The following is a 14,704-nucleotide window of genomic DNA, read 5'->3' as shown; positions in this document are numbered from 1 at the left end:
ATACCGATGGCAGCATTTTAGGCAGTATCGGCAGCTTTTCCGATACTGGTATTGGTATCGGAACAACTCTAATTCTTTATTGTCTGGCGGGTGGAAACCTCATATGTCCAAAAACTGTTCTTTTTCAGATCCTGTCGATCAAATGTAGTTATTATTTTGTCACAAACGCTTGTTACTGCTGTTCAATACACTTGCTCTACCTTCCACCGCTGCCAGTGTGACCACTTTAGAGGAAACGGGTGGCTCAATTAAGATGTTTTCTGGTAATCCTTGACGGTTAAATTGACGTTTGAGTGACTGTCATTATCGTTCCTAACAGCTGTGTTCTGCTTCACTGATTGGCTTTATTGACTGATTGGCCAAAAGCCAACAATGTTTGTTTGAGCGTTTTCCGCCCAGACCTGTTTGTTTTGCAGACGAACAGCGCGTCAGCATTTGAGTTTTCTAGTCACACATGGCGGACACCTTTCCCAAATTTTGGCGTGATCTGAAACAGTGTTGTTTCAGCTCAACTTAAGCTAATTTTGCACTTTTTACTCCACTACAGTTATTTGAAAACTTTAGTTAACGTACTAGTTACTTTGTAGATTTGGATTATAGTTACAAAACACACTAACCTATTCAGCCTGTATGTGGCATGTGCATACCCCTATACTGTATACTGTATGCTATGACTATTTGAAAATAGACACAATGTCACTTTGCAACCCATTGTGAGCTTGCCTTGTAGATATGATATTTTCAAAGGATTTTTATACAATTTATAATTTAATTTGAAAACTTGTGAAATGGGACCTTCTGCTTGTACTTTTACCTTTGGTACTTTAAGTATGTTTTTGGGCCAATACCTTTGTACTTTTTTTTTACTAAAGTACATTTGGAATCCCGTACTTTTATTCCTCGTAGCATTTCTGCATTGTGGCATTGATTGTGTTATTGATGATACTTTTACTCAAGTAGACAGTCAAGAGTACTTCTTCCAGCACCAAGGTGTGACTACAGTACGTATACGTTCCAGATGGTGCTGTCGTTTAGTTTGTTTCACAGCAGGAAGTGTCGGGGCTCAGATAGGGGACGGTGGAGCAGGAAGCACTCGGCTGGGCGACAGATAGTGACGGTAATCTGCGGTGGCTGATTGCCACCTGAGACTGTGGCCGTCGCAAAGACAAAGGAGGCACAGAGTGAATGATCCTCTGCCAGAGAAGAACAATAGTTAAAGCACAAGCTTTCAACAGCCGTACGCACACATTGTTGGCTATGTTGGGAAATCTTAAGGAAGTGCGTTGTTACTGGTATGTACAGTATGATGACACGAACAGACGGTGAAAGGTTGCACTAGTTCTTTGTTTACACTGTCCCTCTGCAGCCATCTATTCTACAGTATAAGATGTATAAGATCAGGGCGACAGGGGTAGAGAGTGGCCACTTGCCCAATTCGATCCCACTCTCCCCCAGAGTTGGTGTCGAAGTGTCCTTGAGCAAGACACTGAACGCCTAATTGCTCCCGATGTGCAGGTATGGTGCCTTGCATGGTTTCCTCTGCCATTTGTGTATGAATGTGTGTGAATGGGTGAATGTAATGCACATTCTATGTAATGCGCCGTGGATAATGGTGCTATATAAATACACCATTTACCATTTTATTTTTTGAGTGGTGCAACCACTCCTATAGACAGCTATGTGTGTTCCTGGGTCTGTCCAAGCACGAAAATAGCGTTATAGATTTGTTCACCACCAGGTGTCACTGTTGCACAGCCTAACACACAGACACACACAGGCCAGGGAAGAGGGCTTGTACAGTACAGTACAGTACAGTACAGTATGTGTACAGCACAAGTACAGTACAGCACCACTCACTTCAGACGGGTCTGATCTTTATTTATTTTTTGATCAAAGTTTCTTTATTAATATTTTCAAGTCACATATGAGTCAAAAATAGCATACAAAAATAGAGTATTTTACCCCTCACTCCCCCCAGAGTTCCTGCTTCCGAAAGAGCCACAACCAAGGTGTCTCGTACCATTAACAAAGGTATTTCGTACATTGAAATAAAAAGCACATACAAATACTGTATACAGTACATATTCAAAAATAGAAGACAAAAATAGAAGACACAATACACAAACCAAATAAATAAATAATAATGAATTAAAAATGAAATTAAAACAATTACAGTAGGGTCAGTGTTATGAGTTATTAAGGATTGTTGGGAATTTTTCCTTCCATTTAAATAGCATTAGTCGCCTAGCCAAAAGGGAAGCAAAGGCTATCATACTCTTGTTTTGCTGGCTAAGACGTAGATCTTGGGAAACAACTCCAAACACTGCAATAGTGGCAGAGGGTTCTATGGGCACTTCTAATACATCTAAAATGTATTTATTTAGCTTTGGACAAAAGCATGTGCAAGAGTAGCTTGAACTTGATTGCAACGATCACATATAGGATCCATGGTAGGAACTAACTTAGATAGTTTTACTTTGGACCAGTGGAGGCGATGTGTAACCTTAAACTGAATAATAGTATGCCTTAGGCTTAGACAGTTTGAAGAGTAGTGTATCCTATCCAGAGCTTCCTTCCAAACATCATCAGAAATGTGTGTCCCTAACTCCCTCCCATTGATTTTTTTTAATGAGATAAGTGGTTCCAGGTCAAATTAGTTTAATAAAGAGTAAACTGACCCATTTACCCCTTTAAAGTGTGGATTCACTGGATTGAGGGTGGTTGTGATGGGAAATCCGTAATAGATGTTAAAATAAAATAAATCGGAAAAAGTGAGAACGGGGTATATATAAATTTCAACCGTATTTGATCGAAAGACAAAAAAACGCCTTCGTCGAAAAGATCCCTGATTGAAGTGATGCCTTTTTCAGTCCAAATGTTGAATGCTCCGTCTATAATTGAGGGTTTGAAACTATGATTTCTTACTATGGGGCACAAATTGAGAAGTCAGTAAGTGAGAAGGCTGCACTGTGTCCAGATCTTAACCCATTGATGCCTGAGGCCGAATCTGGGAACGCCTTCTAGGGCCCGACCTAAGGTTTCTGAAAACCTTCAAATTCTGGTTCATTATTTTTTTAAATAGTTATGTTGCTACATGTATAGCAATAGCTGATGAGACACAGAGCGCGCGCCGGCATCAAGGGTAGAACAAGTATAGGTTGCACCTGGCATCAATGGGAGAGTGTTTAATAATTACATTTGAGGTGTATTTGGACACAGGGTGCTCCAATATTCCGTATCGTCGCCTATCTAAAATAAGGCTTGTGACACTAGCCACCTCTGGTAAAATCGCTGATATCCTTATTGAAAAGGATCATATAAATAGGTCTTCAAGGTCCTTATTTTGTCATCTGGGGACCCCCTCAAAATCAAGTGGGGACCCGACCCTCAGGTTGAGAACCACTATTGTAGAGAGATGGGGAAACCAGGGGCAGAGAGCGAGACAACAAGAGACATGCGAGACAAGATGGTGGTCCCGGATTGGACCCCGGGTCCTTGGCACTCACTAGACTAGCGCATTCTGACCTGAGATCAGATTTTAAAAATGTCTGTTTGAAAATGACAGTTTTCTGAAAAAGCTATGTTTCTATGTCAGTCGTTCTTCGATTAAATTTTTTTTAGCAGACCTACAAGCTCGTATGAGCTTGTAGATCTGCTATTTTTAAACGGCTAAAGCATAACGTAATGCTAACACCCGCCTAAAATGGGCTAGGAGCATTATGGTCTGTGTGCACAGGCTGAGCCCTCAGCCACCAGGCACATCTGTGAGGGGAACTTGATCATCCGCTTTGGATATATTCAGAGCGTAACACTATTGTATGGTTGCTGTTGGGTGTCAAATGATACTGTGATGCAAGCTTGGGTGGCATCTATCTACCGTATTTATTCATACCAAAACATACAAAGGAGTCATTGTAGAATGTGTCGCCTTGTCTAGCCTACAATAATGTGCAGTTAACCTACTTAGACAAGTCATGCTGGGTTTAAACCACATGAAACCCTACCCTAGCATCCCTATTCTGGGTATTTCATAGAAGGCGAGAATTCTGAGAAAATAGTAGATATACTTTTCTTCTTGTAAAAAACAATTGACATGAAAGGTATGATGGATTGAAGCTTTAATAGGACTTAACAGGTAACAACACCTATGATTTTAGCATCATACCCATCTTACCTGTCGATTCTAACACATTTAGCTCACTACTAGCAATATTATTCAATTCTACCTCAAACTTGGGAGTGGAAATAATCAGGTCTGGCCTGCCTTTGCTTTGAACTGCCTGCTTTTGATACATTGTGTTTCTTAAGAATCACACTCGTGAGGAGCGCCCACTATGGCTGCCACACAGTTGCAGATTCACTGCCACTATATTCTGTACGTTACAAGACATATATGAAATATTGTATAAATCGAAACCAGTCACAAGATGTATTTATATAGAGGGTATGCGCATGCATAAAGTGAATGGCAGATCGAGTGGCAAAGTGAGTGACAAAGTGAATTTAATGTTGTTTAAAGTCATTTAATGCAATCAAATATGACTTTTCTGTGTGGATGTGTGGGCTGTCAAGGCCAGAAAGTAGCTTTTTGCCACTCGGTAGGCGTTCCGGCATAACTTGCGGGTATGATGATGATGTCACGCGCATACCCTCTATTGGCCACGTCGTCTTTAAGTCCCCTAAATCAAACATTAAAAGTCCCTAGACTTTTGGCTGGCAAACGTTTTTTTTTGTTAAAAGTGCTCTAACCAAACATTAAAATTCCATAGACTTGCCATATGACGTAATTTCAAAAGCCATGCATTAAGAAGGGAAAAAAAGGTTCTTGCTGTAATAAACACATGTAGCACTTGACGCAACTCTAGAATTGTATACATGGCTTGCAGAACATACACAATCATAATCAACACAATCAATAATGACTTCTGCTTTTCAAAGAATAAATCTGCATTGCTGACTACATGTATACAATAAAAACAAACAGGAAGTGGTTCAGGGGACATTCTGGGTTCCTTGGGAGGCGGGTTTAAAGCCCTTACAGGTCTGTTACTGTACAAAGGGAACCAAATGTCCATTTGGTTCCATTTGTATACTCTGATTAATGGGTGGTCCTGGAAATTAAAAGGTTTGAGAACCACTGGAATATATTACATTCAAAGATGATGGGGACAGTTGGGAGGAGGTCTGGGGCTAGGAAGGGTCTGTCTGTTGTAGTTAGTTAGTTCTCTTGTAGTTGTTGCTACCCTGAAGGATGATGCAAGCCTCGTCAGCAGTTTGTTTTTCACCACCATGGTGGTTTTATGTTTTTCGTTGTGCTGTCATATCCAATCACAAAGTACTGATACAGCACCACAGGCCATGACGGTAAAGACAAGCCACAAAATCACTAGCAGAGAACAGGCCAGTACTGTTTACCAATCAAACCAAGGACACATTCACAGTCCTGAATGAAAGAACTAGAGCTCTATGTACAGTACGGTATCTGTCTGGCCGATTTATCTGCAATTATATGACTTGGTAGGCTATGTGCAGTTATCCAGCCAATGTGTGCTGAAAAACCTTCTCACTTACATCGAAGAAAGTTGTATTTTATATCATATATAATAAGTATGTATTTTAAATGGACTTGTTTGGAGATCAAAATAAATATTTATCTATCAATAAGTTATTTTATTTTTTATTAATTTCCCTTTGCTTATAAGATCAAAATCTTTGTTTTTAAACACTTTTTTTTCTTTGGTGGTCCCGGACTCTTTGGAATTGGGGGATGGGCATGGTGTGTTGAGTCAATGTGCGATTCTAATCTATGCACTGCTTCAAGGTTCAAGGCTGTAGTGCTTCATTGTTAAATCTTGTGTACAGGTAGTGGTACACAAGACAGGTCCTGGTCCTCTCTTCTCTATCTGACAGAGGACAAAACCACTAATAATAATAACGTATGCACTGCACCTCATCTCTTATCCGTCGGAAGCCATAAACATTAATAATAACATTCTAATCTATATGCACGGCTCCTCTCATCTCTATCTGACGGAGGACAGAAACAGAGTGGCGCTCCAACAATAACAACAGCGTTGGTCGCTTCTGAGAAGGAAACTGTCTGTGTTGCCAGACGTCTATTGTTAGAAAGCAAAGCACTGACACCGGGTTGGAGCCAGGTTGGAGCCCCTCCAAAACACTTTCACCAGCACCACTACTACTCCACACAAAGGCTGTGCTGTCTGTCTGTCCACCACTACTACTCCACACAAAGGCCTGTGCTGTCTGTCTGTCCACCAGCACCACTACTACTCCACACAAAGGCCTGTGCTGTCTGTCTGTCCACCAGCACCACTACTACTCCACACAAAGGCCTGTGCTGTCTGTCTGTCCACCAGCACCACTACTACTCCACACAAAGGCCTGTGCTGTCTGGCTGTCCACCACTACTACTCCACACAAAGGCCTCTGCTGTCTGTCTGTCCACCACTGGTAACCGAGTGGTGGACCGAGTACATTTACTTGTACAGTACTCATTTTGAGGTTCTAACTCGACTATGTCCATTTTTCTATACTTCTGCAGATTTTGACTGCACTACTTTCATTTCAAAACTGTAGTTTCTAGTTACTTTGTAGGTTATTGATACAAAACGTACATTATCCACCTAAGCCCGGCCTATATTATACTTCGGCTATTCAGGAAAAGCCGATCCAGAAGCGACCAACACGTAGATCTGTTTTTTTTGTTTGAAACATTTTTAATGTTCAGTGCTTACTTTGGTTATATAAGTATTGATGTCAATACTTGTACTCAAACAAACAAAAAGGTATGGGCGCACACCAGTAGTGGGGAAGTGCTGACCGCAGGAAATAAAACTTTGACTAAGAAAGGAAAGAGGCCGCACAGCTCGTAGTCACAGCTCGTAGTCACGATATATAAACTTTATTAAGCCAACGTTTCGGCCTCTTTCCTTTCTTAGTCAATACTTTTACTCAAGCTCATTTTCGATTAGAGGCCTTTCACTAGTAAAAGAGTGTTGTTATATTGTGGTATTGCTGCAGTACTTAACACGTCTGAGTACTTCCACTGAGCAGCAAGCCAGTTTGTGCACACGTGCGTGTTTACTCATTCACTGAGTCTCGCCCACCATGAAATGCTGAATGAATGAATGTTGCTGTTGTGGCAGCCAGCTGCTTCTAACTGTCCCAGGCTGCCCCCTAGAGGACATACTGTACCACTTACAGCAGTGGTTCTCAAACTGTTTTGTTTGTGTGGGTTCATTTGGTTCCATTTTTACAATCTCAGAGTTACAGACGTTTAAGGGTACTTTTTTTTGTCCCAGAGGAGCTCTGAAAGCTCTGAAAGCTGCATCAACAGGTTTTTTTCTCTTGATGCCTCCATTGTAAACAACGCGTCAGACGTGGGTGTCTGAAGCTTTCAGTTTGTCAGGACCCTAAACCTTGGTTGCATGCCGCCGTCACATGCCAAACAAGTCGAGTCAAACGAGGTATACGTCGGGCATTAGTACGTAAGGATGACCTTTTTAATGGTTTTAAATTTGCTAAATTACAACTGAAACAAGTCATAACTAAATAATAAAAAACGAATTTGCTTGCTTGTTGTTCATATTTGTGTGCGTGTGTGTGTGTGTGTGTGTGTGTGTGTGTGTGTCTGTGTGTGTGTGCGCGTCTGTCCTATAGCAGGAGGCAGAATCCAGCTGGCTTCTCTCTGGTGTTGAGGTTGATGGTCCAGGTGATGTACGGTGCCAGTCCTTTCATGCGGGTCTTGTAGAACTGGACAGTCGTACCTGCGGTGCTGGTTTCCTGGCGGCCCACGCTCACCGCCCTGATGAGGACCACCGACCTGTCGGGCGCTGGGAGCGGTGCAACTCCTTCAGACGCGCCTCTGAGATCACTCCCGTCTGTGTCCCAGCAGACGGATGGACAACACACACACACACACACACACACACACACACAATGCCTATCATCATTCGAGGTCTTGCAACCCGTTCATCTCCAGCATTAATTTAATTGTCCTGTCTTTGTATCTTTCGTTTGATTTATACATGGTTGCGTGCCATTGTCGCATACATAAACTAGGCGATCTACAGCACTGGCAAGCTCACAATGCAAGCTTGTAGATCGGCTACTTTCTGTGGCTGTTTTGCGGTGCGCGACGCCGATGCGACTACATAAATCAAGCCTGAGGGGCCTTTCACACTGAGCACATGGTTAACAACCACGATAACTATATAAATCATGTTTTTTTTTTAATCTTTCCAACCCAAATGTTTGGCAGCGTCCACACACCACAACTATACCGACGATGATAGTTGTGGACGATACCGTTTGGATCACTTTTCAGCACGATTGTTTGAACGATGGATTGCATTGGCGGTAATTCAAAATCCTTCAGAAGGACATCTGGAATGCAGTTGGTCTCTCTGACTCTCGGAATGTTTTGTTGCTAACGGTGACGAGGAGACTATTACTGTATGAATATGGCACTCCGTATATCCGTCTCTCCCTCCGTGTGAGCTCTCGACACAGCTGGACATCTGGTGCACTGTTTACATAAATCAAATCAAGTTTATTTATAGAGCACATTAACAACAACTTTCGTTGTACCAAAGTGCTGTGTAGAACAATATCAACTAGCACAACAGAACAAACGACATGCTGAGAGGAATAATAAACAAACAGAAGTAACGTCATCAGACAGCGCATATATATATATATATATATATATATATTGTATCTTTCGATTGATTTATACATGGTTGCATGCCATTGTCGCGTACATAAACTAGGCGATTACAGCACTGGCAAGCTCACAATGCGAGCTTGTAGATTGGTTACTTTCTGTGTGCGGCTGGATGTTTTGCAGTGCACGACACAGATATATATATATATATATACTGTATATATATATATACACACGCATGAAACCAAAGCATCATCAACACAGAAACGATAAGAGCCAAAACAACATATAACTTAATCGTTCTTGAGTGTCAACGTTAATTTGACCTTATAACTTATACAAAAAAACCCCACCTTCAAATTGTCATAGTTTACCATGCTCAGTGTGAATGGCGGATAAGTCAGTGGAAATGCTTTGTTTACTACTTCTCAGACATGTAGCAGGTTTATGGCATGTCTTATTGCACACGGTATGTATGTCCGGAAAACATTTCAACATTCAAGAGGGCTTATTTGTGGCATGTTCTGCAAGACTGTGCTAAAAAAAAGGCAGGTTTCTATTGCACATTATGTCCACTGGTGTCTGTGCATGCAATCTATAATGGCAGCGGTTCTCAACCTTTTCCCGGATCACTGGTTCCCAAACACTGGGTCGGGACCCATTTGTGGGTCGGGACCCATTTTATGCGTCGCTTTATTTTTTGTTTCCTACATTTTCCCCCCAATTTTTTCCCTCTTTTTCCTTTATTTGTGTAATTACATAAAGAAATAAATAAAAGAAAATTGAAAGAAATTAGAAAACAAACAAAATAATATCTGCTATTTTCACTAGTTTCGGTCCCCGGCAAAATAATTTCTCCTTTGGGTCTTGAGCTAAAACGTTTGGGAATTAACCACTGCACTTGACGATCTCAAAAACTGTGTGGCCCACCCATCTGACCAGCCGAGCACGGGTGGGCCGCACGCGTTGCTGGAGCATGTTTATTTTATTAATGATTGATCAATCGATTGTGTTCCGGGCTTGGATCAATGGAACTGGACATAGTATTGTATAACACATCTTGGTGTTTGCCATCAGGTTGGGAATCGCTGCTCGGTAACTTGTAGATGTGTAACAAGACATTTTAACGGCGATACGATACATGGACGATATCGGTTCATTCAATTTCAAGGCGATACGGTTCAATGATTTAAAATCGATACAGTAACTATTTAGCAAATACATAAAATCTGTGTGAAATGTGGATAGTGCAGGCGATATGGGAAGGAAAATTATTAAACCTCTATTTTTTTCTTGTTAAAATTGCTAAATACAATGCACAAGTAGTATTGATACAATCGATTATTTGCATTGCAAAACGATACGATATGTTGATGTTTACATATCAATATCCCTCGATTCTTGATCTAAAAATCGATATTTCAATGCAGTTACTATATTGTCACACTCCTATTTCTTTTTACATCAGTAGCTCTCTCTCTCTTGGTCTGTCCCTCTTAGCGAGTGAGTGAATAATCCTGTAATGGGTGTCGGGGCTTTAACTATCTCTTTGACTGCGTGTTTGTTTTTCTACTCAACTTATCACCTCATGACACTCATCAAGTGTGTATATGTGCTACTGTAATCTTCTTTTTTTGTAAATTAGGGGAAGATGTCATTTGTGGGTTTTTAAAAACTATTAAAAGGTGTGACTGTTCTCTTGACTCTTGTTTTACTGTAATAGTATAGTCTCACAAGATGGATTGTTTTGAAAGTGTCCCACCATTTTCAAATGTTTCTGTGAGAAAATTTGTGAAAGAATACAAAATATTGTACTTTTGACTCACTCACTCCATTTCATTTCTTGGAAGGGACTCACTCTTGATGGCCAATCCAAAAGTTCACAATTTTATTTTCCAATATACAGCAATGCTTTGATATTAAAAAGAAAATGTATTTTGTAAGTTGTGCTTTTGAATGCACATTGTGAGCTTCTAGATCAGCTATTTTATAATGGACAAAGTACAAGATGGGAACCCCTTTTGGTGTTTTAAGCATTATGTTATACTTTACCTGTTGAAATATAGATCTACAAGCTCATAGCGCGGCATAGAGTGCCACGCTACAAGCTTGTAGATCTGCTATTTTTGAAAAATCGTGAAAATGTGGCGCAAATCTTTGAATATATTTATTCCCAGCGAATGTTTTTACGTCATATCTTTGCTTCTGGCTGATACAACATCTTTTCAGATGGGGGTCAGTGGCCAATTACATTTTGGGGTCCTTGACATGACATTCTTTGTTTGAGAATCACTGACCATTTTCAGAAAACTCAAGACTTTGAAGACATTTTGTAGAATCTGGTCTCAGTCCTAACTCCTGAATGGGTTAATTGGTTAACAATAACATATGTTTGTAGGCCTAATCTAAATCTGCAAAGTAACTACCGGTAGTAGTAAATATAAAGTATAAAAAAAACAAGTAAAATAAAAATAAATTGTACTTAGTTACTTTTGTTTAAAACAGAATATCTATTTAAAAAGTTAGACCTCTAGTATTCTTGCTATAGTGTGTTTGGTCAATAACCAAGGCTCTCCAGCTCGTCTTTCCAGCTCCTTAATAAACAAAATACATTTTCAGGTGCCTTTCACTTGTTTATTCTGTATCCTGTATGAGTTCTTTCTCTTGATTGAATAAAATCGGTACACTGACCTAAAAACATCACCAGTTCAGGTTTTATATAATCCACTAAATTGATTAGTCTGATCAACCGCTTGTAGCCCGGTATTATGCTTTGCTGTACAAAGATAGTTGTATTTTCACTATATATATTTTTTGAGGGGCACTAGCCCCTCCTATATCCAGCTTTTGGTGTCTGTCCACAAGCATTAGTTTTGCACGATAAACACTCCTTGGGCTAAATACTGCCATAGCCACTTGCCCTTAATGTGCCCAAATGTGCTGACCTCATCACATTTGATGATGGCTATGGCCGTTTTTAGCCAAAGGGGTGTTCTTCATGCAAAACGAATGCTTAAAAAGGATTCAGAATCATGAATAACCCGTTACATGTTACTTAATGCATAATTAAAATTCGACATTTTTTCCTTGTTAATGGTACCCAACTTGAAACCCTTGAATTTACCATGATATAAAATCATGTTATTTGGATGACTCTAAAGATCATAAAAAACTGAATTAATACACTGCAATCTCTTTTGGGACAAATCTTATTCTTAGATTGACTGGCCTATTAGAGTGGTTAAATAATCGTGATATTTATTGATTGAACTCATCTTGCCCAAGGCCTATAATTGCTAAGACCACTTCAGGATTTTCATCAGCGGACGCAGCTTCAGCCACCATTGCTCCTTAGGGATCCTGTGGACAAAGTCGGTCTGCTCCTTGAGCTGCGCGACGGGCTGGAAGACCAGGTCCCCGCGCATTCCCAGCACACAGCACGAGTCCTCGGAGGTGGCGAGCACTCGGCCTCGCACTGGTGTCTCCCGCAGCTTCTCGGAGATCCACTGCATCGCCCTCGCCGCCATCTCGATCCCCACGTTGCGGTCGAGCGGAGAGGGCGCCCCGCCCTGCTGCATGTGCCCCAGCACGTTCTTCCTGCAGTCGAACGCCCCCTTCCCCTCCTCGGCGTACAGCCGGTAGACAAAGTCCGTCGTGTAGTTCTCGTGGCTGTTCTCGTTCCTGAGGACCAGCTGTCCGTGAGTGCTGTTCTTCATCTTCTCCCTCAAGTGCTCGACGTTGGCCTGCAGGTCTCTGATGTCAAAGGGCTCTTCGTAGACGTAGGCGTCGGCGGCCCCGGCGGCCAAGCCTCCCACGCTGGTCAGGTAGCCGCAGTAGCCCCCCATGGTCTCCACGATGAACACGCGCCGCTTGGTGCCGCTGGCCGACTGCTTGATGCGGTCGCAGGTCGTGGTGACGGCGTTCATGGCCGTGTCGGCACCAATGCTGAGGTCCGAGCCCGGCACGTTGTTGGACATGGTGGCAGGAACCATGACCAGGGGCACGCAGAACTCCTCGTGTTGCCCGCGTGCCGCCGACAATTCCAGCAGTGAGACGTAGGCTTCGAATCCGCCAATAACCAGCAGCGCATTTATGTTATGCTTTCGCATTTGCTCAGCAATTTGCTCGATGTGCTTTGCAGGAAGTGTTCTTTTGGTTCCCAGCAGGGATCCGCCTTTGACTGTCCATCCGCCCAGATCAGCCCATTTGACCTCCTTGATCTGTCCCTTGTAGAAGCCCTCGAAGCCATCACTGACGGCAAACATCTTGTGGCCCTCGGAGATGCCCACCCTGATGGCAGAGCACACCGCGGCATTCATGCCCGCTGCGGGCGAGCCCACGTTCAACACGGCCACGTTGAAGTTGGTCGCCAGCTCTGATTCAGGTTTACGGTGAGACAGTAGCTTGTATGTCCTCAGCTTGTTTTCAAAACTTCTCCCGCGGAGCTTGAGGGCGTCCTCAAACCTCCTTTCATCCATGGCCTTCTGCAAGTCCTGAGTCATCTGAACGCACTCCATGAGAGGCAGACGTACAGTCTCGTTGCCAGACAAACACACAACACAGGCTGGATTATTGTCTTTTGTCTCGAGCAGTGCTAGGACCGCCTCCACACCCATGCGACTTGCCAGGATGCGGTCGAAAGCAGATGGGGTCCCTCCTCTTTGGACATAGCCGAGGACTGTCACCCGGGTGTCGAAGCCCAACCGTCTGATGACAAGATCCTTCACTAAATTAGAAGTAATGGGCTTGCCGTGGGTGTCGACGGCTCCCTCAGCCACTATGATAATGTTCAGTCGTGTACCTGTGGAGCGATTAGCGCACAGTTTCTGACACATCATGTCCTCCCAGCCGTCCTTTGGGGGCATCTCGGGAATCAACACCCAGTCTGCCCCGCATGCCTGGGCACTCGCCAAGGCAAGGTAGCCACAGTGCATGCCCATGACCTCCAAGACAAATGTCCTCTGGTGACTCTGCGCCGTGGTCATGATGGCATCCACCGTCTCGATGATTCTGTGGAGTGCCGAGTCGGCACCGATGGTCATGTCAGTCCCACAGAAGTCGTTGTCAATGGAGCCCACAATGCCCACGATGTGCAGAGAAGAGTACTTGCGAACAGCGTCCTTGTGGATTAGACCATGGTCCAACAGTTCCGCCAGCAGCACGCTCCACTCCTCCCTGAAGATGTTGGCTCCTATCAAGCTGCCGTCTCCGCCAATGACACAGAGGTTGGTGATGCCGCACTGCACCAGGTTGTGGGCGGCCTTCCGTCTGCCCTCGTGGGTACGGAACTCTTGGCAGCGGGAGCTCCCGATAACCGTTCCACCCAGTTGTAGCATGCCCGAAACGCTTTCCTGTGTGGCTTCCTTTATATTGTCCCCACCATCCACCATGCCCTGATATCCCTCGTGAATTACATAAACTTTGGCTCCCTCGTGTATACCCATTCGAACCACAGCACGCAGGGCAGCATTCATCCCTTGAGCATCCCCTCCGCTCGTCAGCACGGCAATGGCCTTTCCCTCTCCAGAAAGGTTTTCACAGAGTTTCTTTCTGCTGTCTGACCACGCCATGTTCACATGTTGTCAGGTTGTGCCATGATACAACAGAATACCACTGTAGTTACCGTTGTGATTAACTCTAATTATGGTATGCGCTACATGACATGTATATACAGTATTACATTAATGCCTCATGACGTAACGCAGAATGGAAACCATTTCCCAAATATGGAGAGCAGCACATCTGGATGCTTTTCCCTGTGTCGTTCCCTATGCATTTTGGGGTGCATGCAGCAATGCAGGGGCTTCCATGCATTAAAGTTATTTCAAAATAAACTAGAAAGAGTGCTCCTCGGAGCAACATAATACACACCTGTCTGACCTGTCATATAAACCCTGTCTGACATCTGACCAGTGTGAGATGTGGAGAATGCCAGCTGCGCCCTGACAACCCAGAGAGGTTTGACCTGCCCTTTATAATGGGTTCTGAGGGCTTTAACCTTTAACCTTTGTCCTGGGT

At 43.1% G+C, this 14,704-nt stretch overlaps 2 protein-coding genes across 4 annotated transcripts in view; one reads left to right on the top strand and one right to left on the bottom strand.

Moving 5' to 3' along the window:
• Positions 1 to 10,382, top strand: part of pgs1 (phosphatidylglycerophosphate synthase 1) — a 36,047-nt gene extending 25,665 nt beyond the window's left edge. The window contains exons 11-12 of one of the 3 annotated variants that reach the window (XR_013965803.1): positions 7,681 to 8,119; positions 8,833 to 10,382. The gene's annotated coding sequence lies outside the window, so the exon portion shown is untranslated. Of the gene's footprint in view, positions 1 to 7,680 lie in introns of all 3 variants that reach the window. The other 2 variants (XM_080789816.1, XM_080789815.1) reach the window with 2 other exon arrangements.
• A 1,600-nt stretch (positions 10,383 to 11,982) lies between these two features.
• On the bottom strand, positions 11,983 to 14,256 carry LOC308333631 (ATP-dependent 6-phosphofructokinase, platelet type-like; the record flags this gene model as incomplete). The annotated part of the gene is made up of 1 exon (XM_080790087.1): positions 11,983 to 14,256. The coding sequence occupies one exon, from the start codon at positions 14,254 to 14,256 to the stop codon at positions 11,983 to 11,985; it is 2,274 nt and encodes a 757-aa protein (XP_080646213.1).
• Between the last annotated feature and the right edge of the window lie 448 nt (positions 14,257 to 14,704).

The sequence above is a fragment of the Protomyctophum bolini genome, assembly GCF_963924005.1.
Source record: "Protomyctophum bolini genome assembly, chromosome: 18".
NCBI classification, from domain to species: Eukaryota; Metazoa; Chordata; class Actinopteri; order Myctophiformes; family Myctophidae; genus Protomyctophum; species Protomyctophum bolini.
Note: the sequence above shows the minus strand (reverse complement) of the source record. Positions and strands in the feature narration are given on the sequence as shown.